At 52.9% G+C, this 27,797-nt stretch overlaps 1 protein-coding gene across 3 annotated transcripts; it reads left to right on the top strand.

The window, feature by feature from the left end:
* On the top strand, positions 1-26,650 carry SUPT5H (SPT5 homolog, DSIF elongation factor subunit). Of its 3 annotated transcripts, none has more exons than XM_027619250.1 (30): positions 1-77; positions 343-420; positions 4,813-4,978; positions 8,550-8,615; positions 9,164-9,175; positions 9,670-9,739; positions 9,856-9,924; positions 10,022-10,087; positions 10,332-10,362; positions 10,727-10,795; positions 14,954-15,205; positions 16,532-16,621; positions 16,730-16,800; positions 18,275-18,380; positions 18,628-18,721; positions 18,813-18,949; positions 19,414-19,569; positions 19,671-19,817; positions 20,665-20,811; positions 20,899-21,024; positions 21,881-21,965; positions 22,306-22,425; positions 22,508-22,610; positions 22,697-22,824; positions 22,928-23,033; positions 23,458-23,616; positions 23,731-23,899; positions 24,249-24,452; positions 26,064-26,159; positions 26,240-26,650. In XM_027619250.1, exons 2-30 carry the CDS (start codon positions 346-348, stop codon positions 26,381-26,383), a joined length of 3,264 nt encoding a protein of 1,087 aa, XP_027475051.1. In that variant the 5' UTR covers positions 1-77; positions 343-345; the 3' UTR covers positions 26,384-26,650. The 3 variants fall into 3 exon arrangements, with proteins under 3 accessions (XP_027475051.1, XP_027475053.1, XP_027475052.1); XM_027619251.2 differs by having other exon boundaries at positions 55-87; XM_027619252.1 differs by lacking the exon at positions 9,164-9,175 and having other exon boundaries at positions 12-420.
* Positions 26,651-27,797: the final 1,147 nt, after the last annotated feature.

The following is a 27,797-nucleotide window of genomic DNA, read 5'->3' on the forward strand; positions in this document are numbered from 1 at the left end:
CGAGAGGGCACGTCAGTCCCAGCCAGGCGTCGTGTGAACAGCTGCTGGTGCCGAAGGCTGAAATAAAAACCGGAGCGGTGAGGGGTGGTGGGTCGGACGTCTAGGTAGCAGCGCTGGGGGTCGCCGGGGCCCAGGGAGGCTTAGAGCCCGGATTCGGGGAAACGGAAGGTGTAGCAGGTGGCTTAAGGGGTAGCCTTTCGGGCTCACGGTTGCCAGAACGAGGCTGCCGGAAGTGCGCTAAGGGATTTTTCTTCTCCCGGGAACTGGCGGGGAAACTGAGGCTGGGGTGGGGCTCCTGTCTGGAGGACGCACTGAGGCCGCCGTCTTTTCCTGCAAGAGCAGAAGATGTCGGACAGTGAGGACAGCAACTTCTCCGAGGAGGAGGATAGCGAGCGCAGCAGTGACGGCGAGGAGGCCGAGGTGTGTGGCTGGGACATGGTGGGGAGGCATAGCGCCTGGGGACAGGACCAGGGCAGAAAGGCCCCTATGGGAGCTCAGAGGAGATCAGAACGAGCTCTGGCCTCTGGGAGCTTCCAGGCTGTTGGTAGTGATAGAGAAGTAGGTAAGCCTAAGTCAAGCAGAGGGACAGGTGCGGGAGGCCCGGGATGCCCCAGGTACAGTGAAGTAACAGGTGATGTGTATAAAGGACCTGGCATATAGCAAGCACTCACTGTTTTTATGAAGAAGTGTGCTCCGTCATTTCGAAAATATATTTTTAGTGCCTACTGTGTACTAGGCACAATTCTTTGTCCGGGGGTTGCACCAGTAAACAAAACAGATTTTGAAAGTCTTTGCCTCTGTGATCGTAAATAAACATAACCGATAAGTATATCGTTTAATAAGGCAGAGAGTACCCTGGAGAAAAGTAAAGGGGAATAGGGAGTCTTGGTCAGTTTTAAATAAGGTGAGTCTGAGAGGGTGATGTTTGAAAAAAGATGTTGTGGGAGTTGAGGGAGTGAGTCGTGTGGAGGAAAAGTGTTGCGGTAAGAGGAAGGGGAAGCAGCACATGCAAAGTTGGGAGCGTGTCTGCATGTTCAAGAAGTAACAAGGAGTCGAGTTTGGCTGGATCAGAGTGAGTGCAACAAAGAAGTAGCAGGAGCCAGATCGTATAGGATCTTGAAGGTTCTGGTGAGGAATTTGTCCTGATTGAGTGCAACAGAGCTGTGAGAAGTTTTGGAGCAAGGAAGGGGTGTGATCTCATGTTTTGAAAGGATCACTCTGCCTTTGGATCTATTGAACATTACTATTTCAGGAACCAAATAAATATTTCCTGGGACATACCTGATTTTAAATACTCTACTATTAACTGTTTTCTTCTTTTGTTTATTTCTGACTTATTTGTTGATTAAATAAATGTTTGAGCATCTACTACTGTGTTCCAGATTCTTCCGGGTGTTGGAGAGAGTGGAGCAAGGCAAATTTTTGCTTTCACGGAGTTTACACTTAGTAGGCAACAGTTAACAAACTGATAAAAAGATGACTCGATGATTGTAGATGTCTCCTTTAACCTCCAGAAACGTAAATCAATTTTTTAAAGTTAGTTGCCATCACTTGTAAGGGCTATTTCATGTAAAAATCATGATTTTTCCGGGAAAGTGAGAGAAGCCAGCAACCTGAGACCCAGGATTGTTCTACCTAGCAGCTCTTTGCTCAGGAAGTATCAGCCTGCTGGAGAATGGGGAATTTTCTCCCAGTTCCTGGGATGTATCAGTTGCCATTTATCGTCATGCCTACCTTCGGGGGACTTAAGTAAAGGAAAGATTTCATGTACTTGTGTCCTGGGAAATATCAGGTAGACAGAGAGTACCATAGGTTTCCTTTGAGCTGTCCTCCTTACTTTGGTTCTTTTCTTGATCTCTGTAGGCATTTGATTGTCAATCCTTGTGCCCTCTGGGGAGTCCTCAGCTTCCAGTGAAGAGTTGGAGGAATTGGGAAGCCATGGTGGGGCTGAGGCAAATGGGAGGATGCTAGGAAGGGCTTTTGTTTCAAGCAGTAGCACTGGGTTCTTGGTCTCTCTGACTCATGGCTTCAGGGCATTGCTTGTGGTTAAATCCTGGTGGTAATGAGATCAAGATCCCGGGGTCCTTTTCCTGGCTGCGACATCTGGTTTGCTATGTCCAAATGTCACTTCCCCAACACCACACCGGGCTCCTGACTCACCTGCTGGCCTATCTGCTGTCACCAGATGAAGCAAGAGGACGACAGTGAGAAGCCAGTCAGAGATGGGACTAGATAGGCTTTAGGACAGCCAGAAGTTAGCATATCCTTGAAGGACCAGGCCCTGTAGAATGAAGTAGGTAGGGATGGCAGATGATGAGCCGCTATTGGGGGAATGATCTGTTTCACCATTCGCAGCCCCAGTAACCTGCTCATTCATTCATTGAACAAGTGTTCCTAGTTTCTATCATGTTGGGATCACTGGCTCCCTCATGGAGCTCTCTGTCTTGGGGTGGAGATAGTTTTATAAACAGATGGTTCCTTCAGGGGATTGTGAGGACGGACAGTGTTAAGAGCGCATTCAAGCCCCAAGATAACACAAAGATAGTAACGGGAGTCCTCTTCTCGGGGACTGGGGAGCCCTCAGGTTTGGAGAGAGGGTTTTGCTGGGACTGAGCCAGGGGAATGATGACAAGGTTCCTTGAACTCAGGCTGTGGTCCTGTTGTGGTTTGAGCTGGTAAGATATGGGACATTGTGGATTAGGGATATGTACTAAACAGATCTTTCAATTGTCTTCTGTTCCCATCCCTGGACTGGGTGATGTTGGGGACCCAGCAGTGCCTGAGATAGCCTGGGCCCAGCTCTTAGGGAGCTCTCAGTGGTCAAGGCTGTGATGGAGGAAGCTAGAGAATGATATGCCTGACTTTGCTGGGGGCGGGGGATAGGCATGACTTCCTGGAAGAGGGGATATTTTGATTGAAGTAGGAGTGAGAGGCAAAGGAGAATAGTTTTTTTTTTTTTTTTTTTTTTTTTTTGCAGAGGACTAGCATGAATGATGGATAGCACTGAGAGAGCATGGTACAAGTGTTTCACTGTGGCTGGGACCTAGCATTTGGAAGGGGGAGCCCAAAGAGGCAGGATGAAAGGGAGAGGCAGTGAGTGTGTGTTTCTAGTCTAGGCTGCTAGGGAGCTCGTTCTTTACCTGAGGGCAGTGGACGAGCCATGGCCGTGTTTGAAGCAGGGGACCAAATGATCCGTTTCATGTTCTAGATCATATTTAGTTTGCCAAGACTACGGAATATACTTTAGGTCAGGGGTGATGAGAGGTGCTTTCAGGTAGAAGAACAAGACCTTAAGCCACATTGAATCATCATGAAGTTATTTTCTAAGTTGCCTGTCCTGTCTTTTGATTGGGTCATGGAGAAAGTTTTACTTTGGTGCTACTGTGTCTTGAACACTTTGCTGAAATTTGCTTGTCTCCATGTTTATCAGAACAGGCTTTTGGCTTAGAGCCTGCAGCTGGCAACAGGATCATGCTAGGACTTAATAATAACATGTTTTGCTTTTATCTTTATGGTTACTTGTTGCTTGTGACAAGCTAACTTCGAAAATGTCTTTACTTCTGAACTATTTCAAAGTATGGAAAAGTTTCTCTGTTAAGCTAAATGAATAATGTGAGTGAATTTAAAGAAAATATCAGGTAAATGAATTTAAAGAAAATATGAAGGATATCAGGTAAATATTAGGTGAATTCACACTGATGTGAACTTGGCAAAAAAGCCTGAAGTTAGTGAAGAAGAGATTGAAGTTCGGGGAACACTGTTTTGTCTGGGTCCTTTCCTTTTGTGACTGGTTTGAAAAGACAGATTAGAGGCCAAGAGGCTGGGCAAGGAGCTAGATTTTAGAGGGCCGTGGCCTGGTCTAGGCTAGGGGCTGTAGGGATGGGGAAGAAGGGACAGACTGGAGGGACAATGTTCCAAAAGCAGAAAGGCCAAGAGTTTGGTGCCTAATAGAAGCTAGAGGGAGCCAGCACAGGTCTGGGGGAAGACATTGAGGTCAGTGTAGGATGTGGTATCTGTGCAGGGCTCAGAGGACCTCTGGGGGAGCCATTTGTGGAGGCTGCTGACACATGGGGGCCTCTAGTTCTGGAAGAAAGTGTGACCTGGAGACAGATGGGGCATCACGTGCAGAGACAGGATCTGAGGCTGTGGAAGGTAAAGTGGCCCGGGGAGAGTGTATGCAGCGAGAAGCAGAGTGGGCCCCCGGCCGAAGCCTGGGGACGGAAGCCATCACTTGGGTGAGCAGAGGAAGAGGGGAGTGCAGAGGATCAGCCAGAGAAGTTGGAGAAAAGCCAGGGTACTGTGATGTGACAGATGCCAAGGGAAGAGCTTTTCTCTAGGGAGGGAGGATCAGTCGTGTGAAGTGTTTTGTAGGTAAGGAGTAAAGATGGTTCATGGAACTAGCAATAAGAGGCAGGCAATGACCTTGGGGAGCAGTGTGGACGAACTAGAGACGTCCAACAGCCAAGGGAGCAGATGAGATGGCCTAGGGAGTTGTAGGGTGGAAAGAGATGAGGGCCAAGGACCAAACTTCATGGAGCTACATTTACGGGCCAAGTGGAGGCTAGCAAGGCGCTCTAGAGGAGCAGGAGGTCTGGGCCAGCTCCCAGGTATTGGGTGGGTGGGTGACAGTGCTGTTACTGAGATAGGATGGCTGGCAGAGAGGCCCGGCCAGGAGGGAAGGGAGTCTATGCAGAACAGAGGGGATTATTGACTAGCCAGGCAGAGGTGGCATCAGATTTGGGGGTGGGGGCTTGGTGTCTGGATTTGGGGGTATGGAGCCTTGGTGCCCCAACCCTACCCCTGACTCTCCAGGTGGAGGAAGAGCGGCGGAGTGTAGCAGGCAGTGAGAAGGAGGAAGAGCCTGAGGAAGAAGAGGAGGAGGAAGAGGAGGAAGAATATGATGAGGAAGAGGAAGAGGAAGATGATGACCGGCCTCCCAAGAAACCCCGCCACGGCGGCTTCATTCTGGACGAGGCTGGTATGTCACAGGGCTGTCCGGTGCTGAGCAGCAGCTGGACTTCCACCTTCACTTCTATTTCTTGAATGTACTTTTTTTGAAAAAATTTGGGTAAACGTCAAACCCACAGTAGTAGGATAGTGTGTGGAACCTCCATGTCCCATCAGCTTGCCTCAAGAGTTAACAGCTTAGTACCAATCTTGTTTTGTTTCTTCCTCCTCACTTCCACTGCTGGATGATGTGAAAGCAAATCCCAAATACGTAATTTTGCCCTGAAATATTTCTCTCTGTATTCCTAAAACATCAGTCCTTTTATTTATTTTATTATTATTATTTTTTAAAGATTTTATCTATTTATCTGACAGAGAGAGAGAGAGACAGCGAGAGAGGGAACAAGCAGGGGGAGCGGGAGAGGGAGAAGCAGGCTTCCTGCGGAGCAGGGAGCCCGATGCGGGGCTCGATCCCAGGACCCTGGGATCATGACCTGAGCCGAAGGCAGACGCTTAACGACTGAGCCACCCACACGCCGCACATCAGTCCTTTTCAGATACAACCGTTATAATACCGTAATTGTCCTTTAAAAAACTTGAAATCTGTGCTCGTTGTGAAAAGCTCCAACGACCTAGACGTAGGCAGGACAGGGTCCCTCCTAGCCTGCCTCTGCTCTCTCCTCCATGTGGCCCTGGGTGAGTCGCGGTCCATCCCTTGGAGCCCTTTTTCCCCCTCTGTACAGAGGGGACAAACAGTCCTTCGTATTCCAGAAGGGATTATTTTGAGGATTTGGGGGGGCCGAACACATAAAGCACATTAGGTGGATGGCAACCCAAAGTGACATGCCCAGCCTAGAGCAGGTCCTCAGAAAAGGGGCTTACCTATTAACGCTCTGTAGGCCCATGTCACACCTACTGTTCTGTAAACTGCTTTTTTTACTTTCAGTGATTGTGGAGGAGCATGTAACAGATAGCGTAGATTAAATGAGTTAACTCATGTAAAGAAAGTTTACTGAAGAACTTTTGGCACCTCAGTGCTCGATAAACTTCAGCTGCTTGTCATCATCATCATCGTCATCATCCTGGAAATACCCATTCTTTTTCCCCGATGGCTACATAGTATTTTTTCCGTAATCTGTTTTATTTAACCAATGTCTTATCTGATATTGAAGTTTATGTTTTTCATCATTACAAGCAGCACTGCTGGGAACACCTTTTTATGTACTTAGACACATAGACACAAGTTATTTACCTAGATTGGGGGTTCTTAATCTTAACTTTTATTGTGCTATGGCTCCTTTGGCAGTCTGGTGGAGTCTGCAGACCCCTTTTTAGAACCATGATCTGAGATGCTGAGGGGAAAAATAACATAGGATCCCAAAGAGAACAATTATACTGAAATGCGGTACCTAAATATTCACAGAATGTGTGGGTTTCATCATGAATGCATTGAAATAACAAGATTTAGTGGAGGGTCTGATAAGAATCTAATTTGGAAGTAGCAATGAGTGCAAATGACATTTTGAGGTATCTGCTGCTGTAACGTGCTGGGAAAATATCAGAGTTCGCTGCTAAGGTGGTTGTGATTTATTTCCATTGTTCGTAATCGACATAAATATGACTTTTCAGTTAGAGATGAGTGAAAATGTAGTATTTTATCTGTCATGGACCCTGAAGATTTTCTACATGGTAAATCCCTATAAATCAAACTGCTGGGCAAAGGGGATGCATATGATTTTAAAGGCCTTCCGATGTCTGCGGCCAAATATTGGCCCCTGAAAAAGCCATACCCGATCCTTCCACCAGCCATCCATGAGGGCGCTTCTTCCCTACCCATGTAAAGGAGAACCACTTGGAATGCCATCTGCCGTTTTCTTGGGACCCTCTCCCCTGAGGGAACAGAGGGGCAGGAGATGCTCGGGACACTCCTGGTCCTCCCCTTGAAGGCTGAGGGGAGGGAGTCCTTTCTTCGAGAAGAGGTCTCAGGTAGCAGAAGGGCCGAATCTAGAGAAGGGCTAACATGCCGTGTGACACGGACGTGGGCTGCCGGGGACAACCGCGCGTTGGTTGTGGGAGCTTTGTTGGGCACTGCGTGTGGGAAGGCTGTGTGGTAGTGCCCATTGATGTTTTAACAGGCAGGGACCCTTTGATCCAGGAGTTCTTTTTTAGGATTTCACCCGACAATTAAACCCGCACAGGCGCGTAAAGACACGAGGCCAAAGATAGTTGCGGCAGTCCTGTTTTCAGTTGTAAGTGTCTGGTGACCTAAATGTCCACTGATGGTAAGGGCCTGGGAAAAGAGTTACAGGGCAGATCATCAGATAGCAAATGAGGCATGGCTTCTGTGGAAGCGCCCCAGGCTCGTAGGATTGCTTAGAAAAAGAGGAAGGTACAGAACAGTGTGTTAAAAAGTTGCCTTGGGGCAGGTGGTGGTGGAGGGTTTAGATGCATTTCTTGTATATGCATAGATGATCTCTCGGCAAGAAACTCGTTACAGAGTTGCCTCTGTGGAAGGGGACTGAGCTAGTGGGGGTGGAAACGGGAGGGAGACTTCCCTGCACACTATACATCCTCTGAACGCTTTGGATTTTTTCATCACATTTGGGAATCACTGTTCAGTTTTTAGCATAATATTCGCTGCGTACGGAAGAGCATGAGTAACATAGTGAAGAGGTTCGGTGCATGAACCCTGGAGCTAGCCTGATTCTCCGGGACCAGCTGAGAGTCTTTGGGCCAGTTAGGTCCCCTCTCTGGGCCTCAGAGCCCTTAGTGGAAAATCCGAACGGTGCAGGTACCGGAGGATTCGGTGAGGAATCTGTGGCAAATGCTCACAGCAGAGCAGGGCACGTGGGACACTCTTGGTAAGTGGTAGTGTCACAAACCTGAGGGAATAATAACAAAACCAACAGATTGTGAATCACGTCTTTAAAAAAACTATATGCTGGTCTTGATAGTTTGGAGAGAACTTTTGTGCTTACTTATTTTGACCTGATTTTTTTAAGTTTATTTGATTATTATTATTATTATTTTTAGTGATCTCTGCACCCAACATGGGGCTTGAACTCTTGACCCCAAGATCAAGAGTTGCACACTCAGCTGACTGAGCCAGCCTGGTTCCCTGACTGGATTTTTTTTTTTTTTAAAGATTTTATTTATTTATTTGAGAGAGAGAATGAGAGAGAGTGTGAGAGGGGGGAGGGTCAGAGGGAGAAGCAGACTCCCCGCTGAGTAGGGAGCCCGATGCGGGACTCGATCCCGGGACTCCGGGATCATGACGTGAGCCGGAGGCAGTCGCCCAACCAACTGAGCCACCCAGGCGCCCGTTGACTGGATTTTTTAAATGGACTTGTGGGTGGGGTTGGGGGAGGGATGGGTTTTAGAGCCAGAGGGGGGTGGAGCTGCCTGGGAGACCCGATCCTGTGGCCTGAAGCAGCTCCGTGGCATTGGGCGAGAGCCTCACTTGTGCGGGCATCTCTGTCCTGTCCTGACCTGCACGTGCATGGTTGTCATGCCCACCTCCCAGTGATGTCTCCCAGGAGCCACTGCCATGAGGTCCCCTGTGCTGCAGCTGCCTCCCTGACTGCTTGGCTTTCCTGTTGCAGATGTGGACGATGAGTATGAGGACGAGGACCAGTGGGAAGACGGGGCAGAGGACATTCTGGAGAAAGGTTTGTGGGGGCCCCACCTCTGCAAGACTGCTTTGGGGTGTGACCGAGAGGGTCTTGAGAGCCCATCCCCCACCCATGCCCTGCACCCCCCCCCCACCCTCCTCACCTCGCTTCTTTCTGTCGTTGCCAGAGAGACCAGCTCTGTACCCTTTTCCTTTTAGGCCCATGAGTTGGGGGGTGGGGGCTGTGGGTGGTGGGTGTGGTGGGAAGGGGACTCTGGGATCCCAGGGCCCCAGTGAATCCCTTCTGGGGGTTGTGGGGGGGGTGGGCTCTGTCCCAAGATACCCCCCACTTCCTGGGCCAGTGCCCCCACTTCCCTGTTTTTTCCGTTTTGTGCGCCTCATACATTTCGGCTTCTCCCCCAACCACCTGGTGCCTGGCCTTTACTTTTGATTTTCAACCTTCCTGTGTCCCTCCCTTCCCCTTCCCCCAACCCATTGGTTGATTTCGCTGCTATAATTTGGCTCATACTTTGTCTGCCCTCGCCCACCACCACCACCACCACCACCACCACCACCACCACCACCACCTCCTCTTCCTCCAAGTAGAAGAGATTGAAGGTAAGAATCTGGAAACTGTGATTCCCCGACCCTCCTCCCATATCCTGACATCTCCTTCCTGCCCACAGCACCCTCCCTCCACCCCTGACCCCCGTCTGGCCCTGGGGGCTCTGATTCATAGAGGGTCCAGAATCAGGGAGTTCTGAGGCCAGGTCTCTAGCCGTTGGCCTGGGAAAGTGTGTATCTGTTTATGTGTGGGTGTGAGCGTTGTGGGCCGCAACGATGGGTGGGGTGGGGTGGAGTTCAGGGCATACTTAGTGGCTGTGAGATGGGGAATGGCTGGATGCCCCCCCCGTCGGGCCCTGTCCTCCCAAGTCTTTTTCATGAGAAGCAGGATTGCTGAGCAGGACAGAGTAGAGGGTGAGGATCGGGGGTTCCTAGTGAGGTCTCTCCTGCCCCAGGGCCCAACTCCGGCCCTCTCAGCCCCCATCACTTCCTCCAGGCCCCTGCCTTTCACCTCCCCTCACTCACCCCATTTGCCCATTTTTCTGCAGCCTCCAATATCGATAATGTTGTCCTGGATGAAGACCGTTCTGGGGCTCGCCGCCTACAAAACCTCTGGAGGTAAGCAGGAAGGTGGAAGGGTGAGACTGGTTCCCAGGGGAGATTTGGGTGCAGGTCAGCCCACCCTTCTCTCCATAGCCTTTCATTCATGTTTACTTTCCCCCTTCACACCCCAGGGACCAGCGAGAGGAAGAACTGGGCGAGTATTACATGAAGAAATATGCCAAGTCGTCTGTGGGAGAGACGTAAGGGCACGGGGCGGGGGCAGGTGGTCCCTTTTCCAGAAGGGTCAGGGCTCTGATAGAGCCTCACCCCCCTTCCCAACTGCCATCCTCTCTCCAGGGTGTATGGAGGATCCGATGAGCTCTCGGATGACATCACCCAGCAACAGCTGCTCCCAGGAGTCAAGTAAGGGGGGGGGTGGCATGGGCGGGCTGAGATGGGGGGATCTTGTATTGGGGTGATATGTGTACGCAGACACAAACTGGTCGGTGGTGGGGACTAGTGGCAAGTTGGCGCTCGACCGCTTCCTCCCGCTTATGGATGGAAGGATGGAGAAGGAGAGGGGGTGGAGGGAGAGGAAGAAAGATGATTCAGGTTTTTCGGGATGAGGCCATTTCACTGAAGGGCTTCCTTTTCCTCTCCTGCCTAGGGATCCAAATCTGTGGACTGTCAAATGTAAGGTGTGTTCTCTGGGAGGCAGGGGAATGGGGGAGGTGGCCTTGTTAGGGAGAGCTCACCACCTTTCTGTCCTGGGTCTCCTTGGCCTGTCAGTCTCTCAGTCCTGTCTCTGCCTCTTCATCCCCCACCTCCCAGGCCCCTGCCCTGCTGTGCTCCCCTCACTTACTCACTGTCTCCCGCCCCTGTCTGTCTGTCCGCCCATCCCTCTTGCTCCGTACCTCTTCCTCTCCTGCTCCCTCTCTCTCTCTAGTCTATTTTATCTTTCTTGCCTGATGATTCGGTCTGCCTTGCTGCGGTCTCCTGCCCCTTTCCCTGCGTCCGTCCTTCATGTCCTCATCTCTCTGAAGTCTGTCTCTCTTCTTCCAGATCGGGGAGGAACGGGCCACAGCCATTTCCTTGATGCGCAAGTTCATCGCCTACCAGTTCACAGACACGGTAAGTTGGGTAGGCAGGCAGCATGGAAAAGGGAGAGTGAAGCCCAGAGGGAGGGACGGTGTAGGTCCAAGGGTACTAGGTGCCCATTACATGAGTGACTTTAGCTAAAATGATCCCTCCCTGGACTGAAGGGCTCTTCAGTATCTAACAGAGGTGCCGTCTTCACTGTCTTTGCATTCCTGGCAGGGGTCACCAGCCCCTGTAGCCCTCCAGGAGTCAGCCTTCTTAGCTTCCTGAGGTTTTTCTGAGTCAGTTCTGCCTGTTCACCGACCCTGTTGGGCAGCTGTCACCCTTATACTGTTCGGGAGGGCTCCTAGGATGGAACAGGCTGAGTGTGTCAGGGGACAGGCTTGTCGGGGAGAATTCCTTCCTTCTCTCTTTCAGCAGTCATCACATATCCGCTGAACCCCTGCTCTGGGCAGGTCTCTGCACTGGGAGGTGCTAAGGACACATTGGTGACCTTTCCAGAGCCGGTCCCACCCCTTCAGGGCTCATTCACAGCACACAAGACATGAAGATGCTGCATTGAGTTCACAGCTCTTTCTTTAGACTGTGGGAGTTTGAATCCTGCCCCTGCTGTATCCTGCCCCTGCTGCGTCTTAGCCCTGTGACCTTGATCAAGCCACTTCCCCTTTCTGGGCGCCCTGCTTGCCCCTCAGCATCATTAGGATTAAGTAGCTTTAGACATGTCCAGCTCTCAGCCAGGACTTGTCCTGCAGCTTGTGTTCAATAAACACAGTTATTGTCGGAGGCAATATTGTCAGTTTGGGAACAGGGGCAAACCTTATGAAGGATATACTCAAAATTGACGAAACATGGAGTGAATACTAACCCTGTGCTGGCTGCTGATTTTCTCACTTAATATGATCCGTGTTAGGCCGAGTGCATTGCTTTTACCTGCTGAAACAGTGGATGTGTGTCAGTGGGGCCAAGTGGGTAGTTGTAGGATTTGCAGATCATTTGAAGTGTGCTTAAACCTCGATCCTGTGTCCTGGGCAAAACTCTAGTGACCATTTGAGTTAGGACTGATTATTGTTTTTGTGAAGTATATGTGTATTGTAGAAGGCCAGCTCTCCCTCCCTGAGTCCCAGTTTTCGGAAGGAATTACTGTCGGTGTGTGTCTTTCCAGGTCATCTTCTCTGCAAGTCAAAAAATGTCAGTTCTGTTTGTCTTTGTTTTTGTTTTTTTAAAGATCTTACTTATTTACTTGACAGAGAGAGACACACAGAGAGAAGGAACACAAGCAAGGGGAGTGGGAGAGGGAGAAACGGGCTTCCCGCTGAGCAGGGAGCCCGATGCGGGGCTTGATCCCAGGACCCTGGGATCATGACCTGAGCCGAAGGCAGACGCTTAACGACTGAGCCACCCAGGCGCCCCATGGTTTTGTTTTTGTATTAAACAGAATGGTATTACTCGGTATACGTATTATTTTGCAGTGAGCCTTTTGTCAATGCCTTAATCATCTTCTCATGCCCAGTAAATATAAGGTGGTTTCCATTTTCTGCTATCGCAATGCTGAAACAATTTAGTTGTTTCTTTTTTAATTGAGATACAATTTCCATACCGTAAAATCCAGGGTCATGGTGTATGATCTTTCTTATATGTTGCTGAATCCGGTTCTATTTTATTAAAGATATTTGCACCTGTGTTCATAAGAGATACTAGTCTGTAGTTTCTTAACGATGTCTGTGAAGGATTGATGTTATTAAAATGTTGGGTAGAGGGGCGTCTGGGTGGCTCAGTGGGTTGTCTGCCTTGATCGAGCCCCACGTTGGGCTTTCTGCTTGGTGGAGAGCCTGCTTCTCCCTCTTCCTCTTCTCTCCCCACCGCTCATGCTATCTCTTTCTCTCTCTCTCTCCCTTGCTCTAACCCTATCTCAAATAAATAAATAAAATCCTTAAAAAAAAATAAAACGTTGGGTAGAATTCACCAGTGAAGCTGTCTAGTCCTGGCTCTGTGTGTGTGTGTGTGTGTGTGTGTGTGTGTGGAAATTTTTTCTATTACTGATTCAATATCTTTGCTTCTCATAGGTCTATTCAGATTTTCTATTTCTTAGTCAGTTTTGGTAGTGTACGTCTTTCTACGGAAAACATTCGTTTCATTGAGGTTATTTGATCTGTTGGTGTGCACTTGTTCATACTTTTGCTTCATAATCCTGTCAGGTTGGTGGTAATGTCCTTTCTTCCATTCCTGATTTTTGTAATTTGAGTCTTGAGTGACTTGAGTCTCTTGTCTCTTTCTCGGTCAGACTGGCTAAAGGTTTGTCAAATTTGTTAGTCTTTTCAAAGAACCAGCTTTTGGTTTTGATGGACTTCTCTATTTTTCTGTTTCCTCTTTTATTTATTTCTACTCTTATCTTTGTTATTTCTTTCCTTCTGCTCGCTTGGGTTTTAGTTTTCTTTTCTTTTTCTAGTTTCTTTTTTTTTTTAAGAGGAGGGGAGGGGCAGAGGAGAACGAGAGAATCCCAGGCAAGCTCCGTGCCCAGCACAGAGCCCAACATGGGGCTCGATCCCACAACCCTAAGATCATAACCTGAGTGGAAATCAAGTCGGACGCCTAACAGACTGAGCCACCAGGCGCCCCTCCTTTTCTAGTTTCTTAAAGGTGAAAGGTTGGGCTATTGATATGAGACTTTTTTCTTTTTTTTCTTTTTTAAAGATTTTATTTATTTGAGAGAAAGAGTGAGCCAGAGAGAGCATGAGCTGGCAGAGGGTAAGGGAGAAGGAGGCTTCCCGCAGAGCAGGGAGCCCGATGCAGGGCTCGACCCCAGGACCCTGGGATCATGACCTGAGCCAAAGGCAGACACTTAACCGACTGAGCCACCCAGGCGCCCGGAGACTTTTTTTCTTTTTTACCAGCTGTAAATTTATCTCTAAGCACAGCTCTCTCACATCCTGTAAGGTTTAATGTTTTTGTTTTCATTCATCTCAAAATATTTTCTAATTTCCCTTGTAATTCTTAGGCTTTTTTGTCTTAAACTATTTTATTTTTAAGTTATCTCTGCACCCAATGTAGGGCTTGAACCCACAGCCCCACGATTAATAAGAGTCCCACACTCCACCCATTGAGCCATCCAGGTGCCCTGTAATTCTTACATTTAATCTATTGGTTACTTAATGTATTTCCACATAGTTGTGAATTTTCTAAATCTGTTACTGATTTCTAATTTCACTCCCATGTGGTTGGAGAATATATCTCATATGATTTCAATTCTTTTACGTTTGTTGAGACTTAATGGCCTAACATACGGTTTATCCTGGAGAGTGTTAAGTGTGCCCTAAGAGTATGCATTCTGGTGTTGTTCGACAGATTTCTATCTGTAGATGTGTGTGAGGTCTAGTCAGTTTATAGGATTGCTCAAGTGCTCTGTTTCCTTGTTGATCTTCTATCTAGTCCTGTCTATTTTAAGTGGGCTATTGTCTCCAGTTATTATTGGTGAACTGTCAGTTTCTGCTTTTATTTCTGTTGCTTTTTGCCTTGTGTCTTTTGAGGTCCTGTTGCTAGGTTCATATGTATCCGTATTTGTTGTATCTTCTTGAATGATTAAACCATCTATCAGTATAAAACATCCTTGTTTGTCTCCAGTAGTTTTTGTCTTAAAGTGTGTTCTGTTTGCTATTAGTGTAGTCATTCCTGTTCTCTTCAGTCCAGTTATTTTTTACACATAGTATACGTTGTTTACCTTTCTTTCTTTTTAAACAGAGAGAGCATGCTTGCAGGGGGTTGGGGAGGGGCAGGGGGAAAGAGACAATCTCAAGCAGGCTTTACACCTAGTTTGGAGTCCAACTCGGGGCTCGATCTCCCAACCCTGAGATCATGACCTGAGCTGAAATCAAGAGTTGGACACTTAACCAACTGAGCCACCCAGGCGCCCCTACGTTGGTTACCTTTCTGTGTCACTACATATAGATTCGTTAGTTTTTTAAGTGCTACGTTTTATGCCATAGTTTAACAAATCCCTCTTGGGGGCATTTACAAACGTCCAGTCTTGTTTGTTTGCTGTCATCAATAACTCTGCCACGGACATCCTTGTGTCCGGGTCGTTGCACGAACATTTCTGTGGGATAAATTCCCGGAAGAGCGAGCACTGTGGTGGCAGCTGTAACTGTTCGGGGCACTCATGTCTCACTGTCCCCTGCCATGGGCTCGGCCCTGCAGCCCCTGCAGATTAAGTCAGTGGTGGCGCCGGAGCACGTGAAGGGCTACATCTATGTGGAGGCCTACAAGCAGACGCACGTGAAGCAGGCCATCGAGGGTGTGGGCAACCTGCGGCTTGGCTACTGGAACCAGCAGATGGTGCCCATCAAGGAGATGACAGATGTGCTCAAAGTCGTGAAGGAGGTGGCCAACCTGAAGCCCAAATCCTGGGTCCGCCTCAAGAGGGGCATCTATAAGGACGACATCGCCCAGGTGCCAGGGCTGGGGGTGGGGCAGGGTGGCTGAGGGGCTCGCGGCGGTCACACTCCTGCTCCCCTGTTCTGTCCCCCCCCCCTTTTCCTTTTATCATTCCCGGACCCTTTCTAGTTCAGAGAGCAGACCTCCACTCAGATTAGGTGATGCAGAGCCTAGATTTTGTTGGGAGCACACAGGATTGTGTGTGTGTTCAAAGCACACTGAGTAAGATCTGAAGGGGGTGAGGGAGGGAGCCTTGTGGAGTTCTTGGGGCAGAGTGTTGCGGGAGAAGGAACAGCATGCCAACAGGTCTGCCCTGGCTGAAGCAAGAGTGTGCGAGGGTGAGAGTGGCAGGAGGTGGGCGCAGGGAGGGGACCGCGCCTGTGGCCCGTCATAGGGCTTTGGCTTCTACTGGAGGTGGAGGGACACAGATAAAATTTAAGATTTTATTTATTTATTTGACAGAGAGAGACACAGCGAGAGAGGGAACACAAGCAGGGGGAGAGGGGGAAGCAGGCTTCCCGCCGAGCAGGGAGCCCTTTGCGGGGCTCCATCCCAGGACCCCGGGATCATGACCTGAGCCGAAGGCAGGCGCTTCACCGACTGAGCCAGCCAGGCGCCCTGAGACTTAGGTTTTAATAGGATTACTCTGGTAGCTTCATTGAGAATAGACTCCTGGTTCTCAAGCAGGGGCAGTATTGTCCGCATGGGACTTTTCTTGGTTGTGTCAAGTGAGGAGGGAGTCGCTGTAGCATCCAGTGGATAGAAGCCAGGATTGCTGCTAATGCCCTGCAGCATAGGGGACAGCCCCCCACAACAAAGAATTACCCGGCTGGCAAACCCTGGGCTGGACCGGACGGGGCCGCAGGAGCACGGAGACCAGTGAGGAGACTGCCGCCGTAGTCCCGGTGGCAGGTGATGGGACAGGCCCAGGGTTGCAAGTAGGGAGGAGGGCAAGAGGTCAGAGCTGAAGACCGAGCTGACAGGAGTTGCTGGCACACTGGAGGTGGGTGGAAGAGTAAGGGGGAGTCCAAAACGACTCCCAGGCGGTGTGCCAGAGCAGACGGAATGACGGAGGGGAGAAGACCGGGCGAGGAGCAGGCCCGGGGACCAACAGGAGGTTAGTTGTGGGTGTACTAGGCTCGAGGGGCCTTTCAGACATCCGAGCAGAGGTGTTAAGCAAGTAGTGGGTATTGTGCTTCAGAGTTAAGAGGAGACAGGCTAGAGAGAGTGGAGAGTTGTCTGCAGTGTGATTTCTTCACCATCACCCCCTGTCCTGCCCTTCCTGTGTCTAGGGTTGGGGAGGGAAGGCCAGGGCCATCCTGACCACCTCCTTCTCCTCAGGTGGATTATGTGGAACCCAGCCAAAACACCATCTCCTTGAAGATGATCCCCCGCATTGACTATGACCGCATCAAGGCCCGCATGAGCTTGGTACTGGGGGGATGCCCTGGGGCTCACGGGTGGGGAAGATGCCTGATCCTTGCCGGTGGCCGAGCCCTCCTCCTTCACCCTTCCCACCACGCCCCCTTTCCTCCGCAGAAAGACTGGTTTGCCAAAAGGAAGAAGTTTAAGCGGCCTCCACAGAGGCTGTTCGACGCTGAGAAGATCAGGTGAGTGCTCTTGGGGCCTGGCTGGGCGGGGTCCCCTGAGCTGGGACGCAGGGTGTGCCTCCGCAGGCTCCCCCACAGGAACGTACCTCTGACCCATCCATGCTTTGCTTTGTGAATGGTCAGCTTGGCAGCACTGCCTCCGTCAAGTTATTGAACATCCCTGGGCCTCTGGCTTCTCTGCTATAACCACCAACAGTGACGCCCCCTGCCTCCTGGGGTTGTCGTGAGAGTCAGATGAATTAATGCTCACGTGTACCCAGAGTAGCACTTGGTCCCAGGATCACGGACTGAAATGGGATCTCTTGGCACGTCAGGCTCTGTGAGGTCTGTTTCCCTGACCTCCTGATGCCTGGATAGCGGAGGTGGGGCTATCCTTCGAGCCCTTCCCTGTCAGGGAGTGTCCCTCGCCCTCTGCAGCTGGAGGGAGCTTTGGAGCAGCCCAGTGAGCCCAGCGTTCCAGGGCTAGCCAGAGGGCTCCCGATGGGGGGAGGGCGGGAGAGGAGGAGATGCAGGAACGAGAGCCACTGGTCGTGTTCTAGAATGCCTTGTGAGCCACCAGATGGTTTTTCATTCCTTTAAAGGGGGATTATAGAACGCTTTTTGAGCTGTACCCCAGGATTTGGCTAATACCTCACATGCCCGAATTGGGCCCCCTTACCCCCCTGCTTCCACCTGACTGGACCTCCTTTTACTGAGTGCTCTGACCTGGCCCGCAGAGCTCCCTCGGGCCTCCACCAAACTCAGCACGCCAACGAGAAGAGGATTGAGTGGCAGGAGGAGCTCGGCCTGCTCCCCCATGCTCCCTTTTTGGGAGTGGGGCAGGCTTTCCCTCCTCACTCTAGAAGTGTGGCCTGGAACTCTGTCCCCCACCCCACATGCAGGGCCAGGAGAGTTAGGGCGTAGGCTTGGGAGTCCCATCCCCCGAATTTGAATCCGGACTCAGACCACCCTAACCATGAGGTGTGCCCCATGCGAGCCTCGCTCCCTCATTTCCCTGGGAAATGTGGGTCATGTGAGTGATGTCAGAGGCTTTGGGGAGGAGGTCCGTGAGGTGTGTGGCCAGGCCAGGCGTAGGCTGAGTGCTCCATGTGTGCTAACCGTTGGCGTGCTCCAATGCTGGGTCCAGCTAGTATTCACCGAGTGCCCCTGCTCTAGGGGAAGTAGCAGTGAATGAAAAGTGTTAGACCTCTGCCCTTCGGGAGCTGCTATTTTGGTTGGGGAGACGCATTAAACAGTAGCTCATCAGAGGTGAGGTGCGCTGTGCTGAGCAGTCAAGCAGGGAGAGAGCGCAGCAGAGTGCAGGGAAGAGTCTCTGGGCTCGGGACATGTCACTCGGCCAGGAGGGCGCACCGTGGGATGGGATGGGGCAGCCATCCTGTGATCCTTCCCCTTCAGCCAGCAGAGGAGCCTGAGGGCCAGCAAGATTCTCTTCTTAATCCCCCTCCCAATCTTCTCTCCCCCCACAAAATCCCAGGTCCCTGGGCGGTGATGTGGCCTCCGATGGTGACTTCCTCATCTTCGAGGGGAACCGTTATAGCCGGAAGGGCTTTCTGTTCAAGAGCTTTGCCATGTCTGCTGTGGTGAGGGTCCCGGAGGGCGTCTTGCTTACCATGCTGGGGGGAGCAGGGAGGCCAAGTTTCTTCTCCCTCCTTCAGTCCAGGCCCCAGAGCAGTGGGTTATCTGGGTCTGTCCTGGATATCTTCCGAGTCAGGAGTGTAGGAGCGTCCCTAGGGAAATAAATCTCACCATCTCCTTAGCCTGCTCAGCTGGGCTGTGACACTGACCTTTTTCTACTTCCTTCTCTTCCCCTTGTTTCTTGGGGCTCAGATCACGGAGGGTGTGAAGCCCACGCTCTCTGAGCTGGAGAAGTTTGAGGATCAGCCGGAGGGCATTGACCTTGAGGTGGTGACTGAGAGCACAGGTATTTGGTCCCTGTCGGTAACTCAGGCCAAGGAGGAGGGGGCGGCTCATGGTGGACAGTCCCCAAGTCAGCCATGCACCTGCCCCTGCAGGGAAGGAGCGGGAGCACAACTTCCAACCTGGGGACAATGTGGAGGTGTGTGAGGGCGAGCTCATCAACCTGCAGGGCAAAATCCTCAGCGTGGATGGCAACAAGATCACCATCATGCCCAAGCACGAGGACCTCAAGGTAGGCCGTGCTGCCCATACGTGTGTACTGGGCTGAGAGCACGGTGTATTTGTGGGGTAATCCAAGGTGCTGCCTGGTTTGAGTTTACTTTAAGGGCGCATGTGTCTGGGTCTGTGTGTCCGTCTGAGGGTTTGTCCGGCGTAGCACGGTGTGTCTGGGGTGAGGCTTTCTCCGGCGAGGCCTGAGGAAGTGTCTAGTTTGTGTCATATGTTTTGGGGACAGGCTTTCTGTGTGTGGAGTAAGGGGTGTCCGGGATGATACCCTGAGTCTGAGGTGAGCTGTCTCTGGGGCAGTCTGAGGGTTGTCCAGGCAGCCTACAGGAGTCTGTGGTTGGGTGCTCTGAGCCTGAAGTGGGTCTTGGCAAGGTCTTTTCTGCGAATACGAGTGGCTTCTGGAGATGGGGAGGTGGGCGGGATGTGGTTGCTTCCCTTGCCCGGCTCAGCATCCCCACACCCAATCCCCAGGACATGCTGGAGTTCCCGGCCCAGGAACTTCGGAAGTACTTTAAAATGGGGGACCACGTGAAGGTGATTGCTGGCCGATTTGAGGGTGACACAGGCCTCATTGTGCGGGTGGAGGAGAACTTCGTCATCCTCTTTTCTGATCTCACCATGCATGAGGTAGGTGGGGGGAGGTGGGGAGCGGCACGGAATGTACCAGGACCAGACCTAGGCCGAGCGGCCACTTGGACCCTGCTTTACCCCTTTTCCATTTCCCACAGCTGAAGGTGCTCCCCCGGGACCTGCAGCTCTGCTCAGAGACGGCATCGGGCGTGGATGTAGGGGGCCAGCATGAGTGGGGGGAGCTGGTGCAGCTGGACCCTCAGACCGTGGGTGTCATCGTGCGACTGGAGCGGGAGACCTTCCAGGTGTGTGTGTTGTACTTAGTGGCCGGGCTTCCTTGTGGGGGTCTCCCTCTCCCTCGAGCTCCTCATCCTGGGAGGTGGCAGAGCGTGGTGGCCAAGAACCCAGACTGCTCTGGGGGGCCGATGGGGCTCTGTCGGCCAGGGTTGGCTTTGTGGTGTCGGGCAAGTGGCATGTCACTTACCCTCTCCGTGTGTGTTTCGTGCCCTGTAAAATGGAGGTAATGTGGTAGCACGTATTTCTTTTGTTATGACTGAGGCCCTGAAATCAAATATGTAAACGCAGGTGCTTACTCGAGGGCTGGGGGTTGCAGGTGCCCTCTTCCCCTCCATCCGTACCCTGTGGACATGGGAGTCAGAGCCTGATGCTTAGGACCCTGGACTCTGGATTCATATCTTGGCCCTATTGCTCCATGCTGTGTGACCCGGGGCTAGTGACTTGTCCTCTGTGGGCCTGAGATTCTTCCCTCAGGGAAATGGGAACTGTGACCGCAACCATCTCAAAGGGAAGTTTTGAGGCTTCAGTGAAATCTTGCGTGAAGAATTTAGTAGGGGGCTTGGCACACAGTGACGGGTAAACATAATGTTAACATCTGCTCCTGCACCCGTTTCTCAGGTCCCTGGTGCTCATTAGGGATGGTGTCTCCTCCTGAAAGGTGTTTTGGAATGATTGGGAACATTTTTGTTTGACCCAGTGCCTGGGCGGTGGTGCCCCGAGACTGCCAGGGACTCTAGACTTCTGCAGAGCTCGGGGCAGTCTCCCACAAGGAAAGATCATCCCACCTTAGGGAAGCCCTGGTCTGTGTCATCCCTTTCTACTCTCACGGCTCAGCATGCTCCCCTCCGTCCGTAGGTGCTGAACATGTATGGGAAGGTGGTGACCGTCAGGCACCAGGCTGTGACCCGGAAGAAGGACAACCGCTTTGCCGTGGCCCTGGACTCGGAACAGAATAACATCCATGTGAAGGACATCGTCAAGGTCATTGACGGCCCCCACTCAGTGAGTATAAGCTCCTGCCCATTGGCCCCACCTGAAACTGCTGGGGTGGGCCACGGCCCCAAGAGTGACCATCCTTTCCCCGTCCAGGGCCGGGAGGGCGAAATTCGCCATCTCTTCCGCAGCTTCGCCTTCCTGCACTGCAAGAAACTGGTGGAGAATGGGGGCATGTTTGTCTGCAAGACCCGCCACCTCGTCCTGGCAGGGGGCTCCAAGGTGAGGCGGGTGCAGCGGCATCCTGGCTCTTGGGTTCCTGGCCTTCCCCAGCCCCAGCAGCGACAAGAATGGGCTTGTGGGGGATTAGGAGGGCGGGTGTCAGGCTCAGGTCCTTGGCAGGGTTTACTGGGATTCCAGGCTTTTTACCAAATCATTCATCCGTTCAGTTTTTTTGAGCACCTGTCCAGGCTAGCAACTAGAGCTACAGCAGTGAATAGGAGGAACGTCTCTGGCCTTCTAGAGCTGCCAGCCCGGAGACGAACAAATCAGTAAATACAGACGTTGTACAGCGTGAGGCGAGGTGATGACAGGCGCCGGAGAGAAGAGAATAGGATAGAGAGAGAATCACGGGGGGCTGCTGCTTTAGATGGAGAAGGTTCAGGAAAGGCCTGCTTGAGGTGACACCTGTGCAGAGACCTGAACGAAGGGACCCAGAGCTGCGTGACTGTCTCTGGGGAGCAGCAGATACAGATGAGGTGGGACGTGTGGGAAAGCTGTACAGAACCAGGTCTCGGGAAATCAGGCCCGGGCTCTGGGGAGCTGGGACCAGGGGGTGGTCCTCACGGCCCTGTGCATGGGGCAAGGAATTCTCCTGACTTGCAGTCTTTATGTCACCGGGGCCAGAAAGTCCTGGCCAGGGGAGAACCGGGCCTCTTGATTGGCCCAGAGTGGCCTAGGGGCGGCAGTTTCCCCAAAGGGAAATGGAGGCATGCATCGTCACTAGAAGGCGGGAGGAATGGCCGCCAGCCCAGTTCAAGCAGGAACTGTTCCCAGATGGAGGCAGGCAGTGGCATGGGGGCCGGGAGCCTGTCCCCCAGGCCCCTGCCTGCCGGTTCACTTCTCGTCCCTTCCCTAGCCCCGAGATGTGACCAACTTCACAGTGGGTGGCTTTGCCCCCATGAGCCCCCGGATCAGCAGTCCCATGCACCCCAGTGCTGGAGGTGAGGGGGAGTTGGGCAAGGATGTGTCTGGGGGCTGGGGAGGGCGGTTATTCAGCCCCCACTGTCTGGGTGCCTGCTCCGCTCGCCTGGCCATGATGGGGTTCATGGCTCATAGAGACCACGACCCTCCCCCACCGCGGCCCCCAGTGGCAGGCCAGGGTGGTCGCGGCAGTGTCGGGGCTCTGGCGGGGGCTGCCCAGAGGAAGCTCCTAAACCAGGGGGTGTGTGTTGGGAGAGTCAAGCAGGTGGAGAGGGGGCTTGAGGGCACTCTGTCTGTGGACATAGCATGGGAGGGGACGACATGGCCCTGGGGACTGCTGACGTCGTCCTTCCTCCGCAGGTCAGCGTGGTGGCTTTGGCAGCCCCGGTGGTGGCAGCGGAGGTATGAGCAGGGGCCGGGGGCGGAGAGACAACGAGCTCATCGGCCAGACTGTGCGCATCTCCCAAGGGCCCTACAAAGGTGACCTTGAGGGCCATATTGGAGGCCTGGGGAGGGGCACGGTGGGGACCCCACCCAGCCTGACCCCCTGTCTCCTCACCAGGCTACATTGGTGTGGTGAAGGATGCCACCGAGTCCACAGCCCGCGTGGAGCTGCACTCCACCTGCCAGACCATCTCTGTGGACCGACAGCGGCTCACGACGGTGTACGGGCTGGGGCAGCGCCGGGCCAGGAGGGGGATTGTTAGGTGGCGAGAGGGGCCTACTCACCCCACTGGTTCTGTGTCCACAGGGGCTCACGGCGCCCGGGAGGCATGACCTCAACCTATGGGCGGACGCCCATGTACGGCTCCCAGACGCCCATGTATGGCTCTGGTTCCCGCACACCCATGTATGGCTCTCAGACCCCTCTCCAGGATGGTGAGCATGCCCCGGGGGAACGGGGACGAGGGGTGACGTGGCGGGGCCTGGAGACAGGGCAGAACTGACAGACAAACACATCTGTCCCGTTTTTTCATTTCAGGAAGCCGCACCCCGCATTACGGTTCACAGACACCCCTGCATGATGGCAGCCGCACTCCTGCCCAGAGTGGGGCCTGGGACCCCAACAATCCCAACACACCATCCCGGTGAGGATCGGGGGTGGGGGACAGGGTTCCCTGAGCCCGGGTGTGTGAGTGGTTATGCTGGGTGTCTGCGGGATGGAGGGGTCTGTACTGCTCTCCCTGAATTCTCTGCTCCCAGCGCCAGGCTGCTCACATGCGAAGGGGTACGTGGGGCTGGGGCTGGGGGTCGGATAATCTCCAGTCCCCACCAGAGTCGACTGCTGCCGTTAAGACCTGGGCTCGGAGACAGATTTGTGTGCCGCTCTGGGTCACGTGACCAGTCGTGTGGCCTTGGGCCGGCAGCCTTGTCTCTGCCTCCCAGTATCCTCAGCTGTGAGACGGAGGCCTCTGGATGGGGCTGTTGTGAGGTGTTCAGTGCTGTTCTGGAAACATTTCTACATCGTTGTGATGACCACAGTCATTCTCAGCAGACTTCTGTCTCCAACAGGGCCGAGGAAGAATACGAGTACGCCTTCGACGACGAGCCCACCCCGTCCCCCCAGGCCTATGGGGGCACCCCCAACCCCCAGACACCTGGCTACCCCGACCCCTCATCCCCGCAGGTCAACCCTCAGTATAACCCACAGACGCCAGGGACGCCAGCCATGTGAGTCCACTGGGGCTGACCCTAAGCAAACCTTGCCCACACCCTCCCTGCTGCTGTTGCCTTCTCTTCAACACCGTCCCCAACAAATGCTCCCTTTTGTCTTTGACTCTCCAGGTACAACACAGACCAGTTCTCTCCCTATGCCGCCCCCTCTCCGCAAGGCTCCTACCAGCCCAGCCCCAGCCCCCAGAGCTACCACCAGGTGGCGCCAAGCCCAGCAGGCTACCAGAATACCCACTCTCCAGCCAGCTACCACCCCACACCCTCACCCATGGCCTATCAGGTATGGGTGAGCTTGCATGCCCTTATAAGGGTGGTGGACTAGGGGGCGCCAGGGTGGTGCAGTCGGTTAAGTGTCTGACTCTTGGCTTCGGCTTGGGTCATGATCTCAGGGTCTTGAGATCGAGTCCCGAGTCGGGTCCCAAGCTCAGCAAGAAATCTGCTATAGTTTCGCTCTCCCTCTCCCTCTGCCCCTCCCTGCGCTCACATGCTCACTCTCGCTTTTTTTTTTCTCTCTAAAATAAATCTTTAAGAAAAATGGGGGGGGGGGGGCTAGGATGGGCCTCCGGGCTATGTGGACAGCCAAGCTAGAGGACCTATTTACAACAACACTGTCCCCCTTTCACCCACAGGCCAGCCCCAGCCCGAGCCCTGTTGGCTACAGTCCGATGACACCTGGAGCCCCCTCCCCTGGTGGCTACAACCCGCACACGCCAGGCTCAGGCATTGAGCAGAACTCCAGCGACTGGGTAACCACTGACATCCAGGTGAAGGTGCGGGACACCTACCTGGATACGCAGGTGGTGGGGCAGACAGGAGTCATCCGCAGCGTCACAGTAAGTGGGGCCTGGGCCGGTGGCTGGGCAGGTAACCTCTCCCTCAGGGTCCCCAATCTCTGTGGTTACTGGGTTTTTGCTTTTCACCACCTAACCACATTTCCAGTACCCTGGGGAAGCAGGGTTGGAAGGGCTGGCCTGTAGGCCCCACAGGGCAGGGGTTTCTCCTCGGCCTGGAGCAGTGACTGGTGCCCAGGAGCTAATTACACTTTAACATAGTCCTCTGAGACCAGTTCCATAACACGGACTGAGCATTCCTCTGTGCCTGGCTTTAGCTTAGTGCTGGGCACCGCTACCCCTAGCGTTCCCCCTGCTCCAGCATTACCGGCCTTTCCATTTCTCACCGTCCCCGAGTTCCCTGCAGCCTCAGGGCCTTTGCTCATCACTTCCTCTGTCTAGAACTCTCTTCCTTCCACCCTTTTTCTAGTAAACTGCTACTCGTCCTTCAGGGAAGCCTTTGCGCTATCTCAGATCTGTCTTCTTCCGAGTCCATGTAATTTTTTTCATGTTATCTACCTGCTGCCTGAAAGCTTAAAGTTTACTCAGGGGGTGATTCTTTGGTTACTGAGCCTGTATTTCATTCCTAAGTAGCCCTAGTTCCTAGATGAGGGACCAATAGCCTGTTGGCCTTCCAGTAAATATTACTTGAATTAGTTAATTAAACACCAGAGTCCAAAACAGCTCCAGGCCCTGCCCTCATAGAGCTCACATTCTAGTTGGGGAGGAGACGTGTCTCCCCAAGAGGGAGAGCCCGAGTGACCAGAGCTGGGATACAGGAAGCCCCAAGGGCAAGGGGAGCTATGGGAACCCAGAGGAGGCACCCTTACTCAACTTTGGAGGGGCTCAGGGGTGCTTCCTGGAGAAGGAGGCATCTGCATCGAGACCTGAAGAACGAATAGGGGTAAGCCAAGAGAAATGGCTGGGGAGGGGGTTAAGTGTGTTCCAGAAAGAGGGGACTTGCAAAGGCCTGGAGGTGAGGGAAAGCCTGGCACATCTGGGGAGTTGAAGTATGTTTACTGTGGCTGGAACATAGAAAGCCTAGGGGGAAGGTGAGTGACTGGGCCAGGTCATGTGGCAGGCTGGGGACCTTGGACTGTGTCCTGAGGAATCTAAGCAGGCAGACCAGTGGTGGGATCAGGTCTGTGGTTCGGAATTAATTCACCATGTTGCTCTAGCAGGGATGGTTTGGGGGGGTGAGACTGGGGGCTGGGAGCCCTGGGGGAGGTCAGGCTACCCCGTAAGGCTGTGAGGAAGAGGAGTGAGGGAGGTGGCAGAGACCTTTAGGAGGCCAAATGAACACACCTCAGAGCTGGAGGTTGTCGGTGAAAGAGCTAACACGATGTCAGAGCTCCGTCCAGGGACTAGGGACTGTGGGGACATCCCTGAGATACAGGTGGGCCCAGGAGGGGAAAGATGAGACCCACTTGGGACATGAAGAGTCAGGTGCCTGAGAAGCAGTCTCTTTTGGCCTAAGTTAGCTTCATTCTGGTGCTTCCCATGCTGATCTGGTCACCCTGGCCCCACACACCACACTCCCAGGAATCAGGCCCAGCTTTTGGCCTTTCTTGCACTGGAAACAGGCTCAACTGACCAGGCTGTCCCTACCCACAGGGAGGCATGTGCTCTGTGTACCTAAAGGACAGTGAGAAGGTGGTCAGCATCTCCAGCGAGCATCTGGAGCCCATCACCCCCACCAAGAACAACAAGGTAAGGGGGGGCCAGGGGACGTGGGGGCCTTGGGCTGCTGACACGGACCCTGACCCCGTGCCCGCTCCCCACCCCCCCAGGTGAAGGTGATTCTGGGTGAGGATCGGGAAGCCACAGGGGTCCTGTTGAGCATCGATGGTGAGGACGGCATCGTCCGCATGGACCTTGATGAGCAGCTCAAGATCCTCAACCTCCGCTTCCTGGGGAAGCTCCTGGAGGCCTGAGAAATGCAGGGCGGGTGGACTTTGGCAGATATCTGGCAGATGGAGAGTGTCCCTCCTTCCTTCCCTGGCCCTTGGCTCTGACACAGGGTCTGGGGCCTGGCCTAGGGCTAATCTGGTTGTTCAGGATTTCCTTTCTGGGTTCCTACCTCCCTCCCTGATGTTCATAGGAATCAGAATAGAGTCTGGGGGAGGGTCCCCACCTTCTGTACCCTCCCTTCCCCAGCTTGCTTTTGTGTTACGGTCTTTCAATAAAAAGCTGTTTGGTCAAGCGTGTGTGTCTGTGTTTTGTAAGTGGGGTCATTTGTAGACCCCACTTACTTCCTGGGCAAATAACTGAATGGTACCTAAGCCTCAGCTTCCCCATCTAGAAAATGATACTGCCCACGCCAGAGGGCTCTTCAAGATGGATATATGAGGAGACATTGGAAAGAGATTTATTAGACCAGAGCCTGCCTGTGATTGAAGTTATAGCCCATTCTCGCTTATGTGAAGATCCATAACCCGCCCCAGGAAAACCTAAATTCCCCCTACAGTGCAGGATACTGCAGCTGATGGTCCTCTCCCTGGAGCCCACATAGCAGTGACACCGGAATTGCTGTGGCTTGTCTGATGGCTTGGGGGTGGAGATGGGGAGCAAGATAGAGAATGGAGCTTATTAGTACCTTGACCTTCCTTCACCTTCCTTATCTGACAATCAAATGTCTTTTTTTAAAATAAATGCAATATAAAATATATTTCAGATGTTCAAAAAAGATATGACACCCAGAACACCCATGTCCCCACCACCCAGCTTAGGAAACCGTACGTGGCAGGTGGGACCCACTTTAAGCAGCATCCCCAGTCCATTCCCCTCCAGAGATGACCAGAAGAAGCTTGACCTTATTTATCCCTAAATGTTTCATGGTCGTTTTTCATGTTTTGAGAGTATACATAAGCAGTATCTGACTTCCTTTCCTAAGTAAGGAGGGAAATTCTTCGTGGCTACCTGTAGCCCCTTATTTATCGACTTCCGTCTTGATACGCTTGACCTTGGAGAGCCGGCCGCGGCTCCTTTTGCTGAGACCTCGCTGAAATGGCTGGCTTTCCAGACCCTTCTTCGTCAGAAGCCCAGGGGAGGAGGAGCAAGAAAGGGCTCTGAGGACGGGAGAGAAGGCTGATTCGGGCCTCCAGGCTCCACGTTGGGGAGGGCTGGCTTCCAGTCCGCTTGCTGGACGGACCCCCTCTGGGCGAGACGAACTAGCTCGCGGGTTTCCTCTCTCAGGACACCATCCGCAGCCACAGGGTTCCCACGCGGCGGCCTCAGCCTTACCCCCGGGCGCTGGGTGTGCTGCCCCGTGGGGCTGCAGGGGTCGGGGAGCGCCCCGGGGCCCGAGACAGGCGTGAAGCCGGCGGACCGTAGCCAGGTTGGCCGAGG

This window comes from Zalophus californianus, chromosome 17 (genome assembly GCF_009762305.2).
Source record: "Zalophus californianus isolate mZalCal1 chromosome 17, mZalCal1.pri.v2, whole genome shotgun sequence".
Classification (NCBI taxonomy): Eukaryota; Metazoa; Chordata; class Mammalia; order Carnivora; family Otariidae; genus Zalophus; species Zalophus californianus.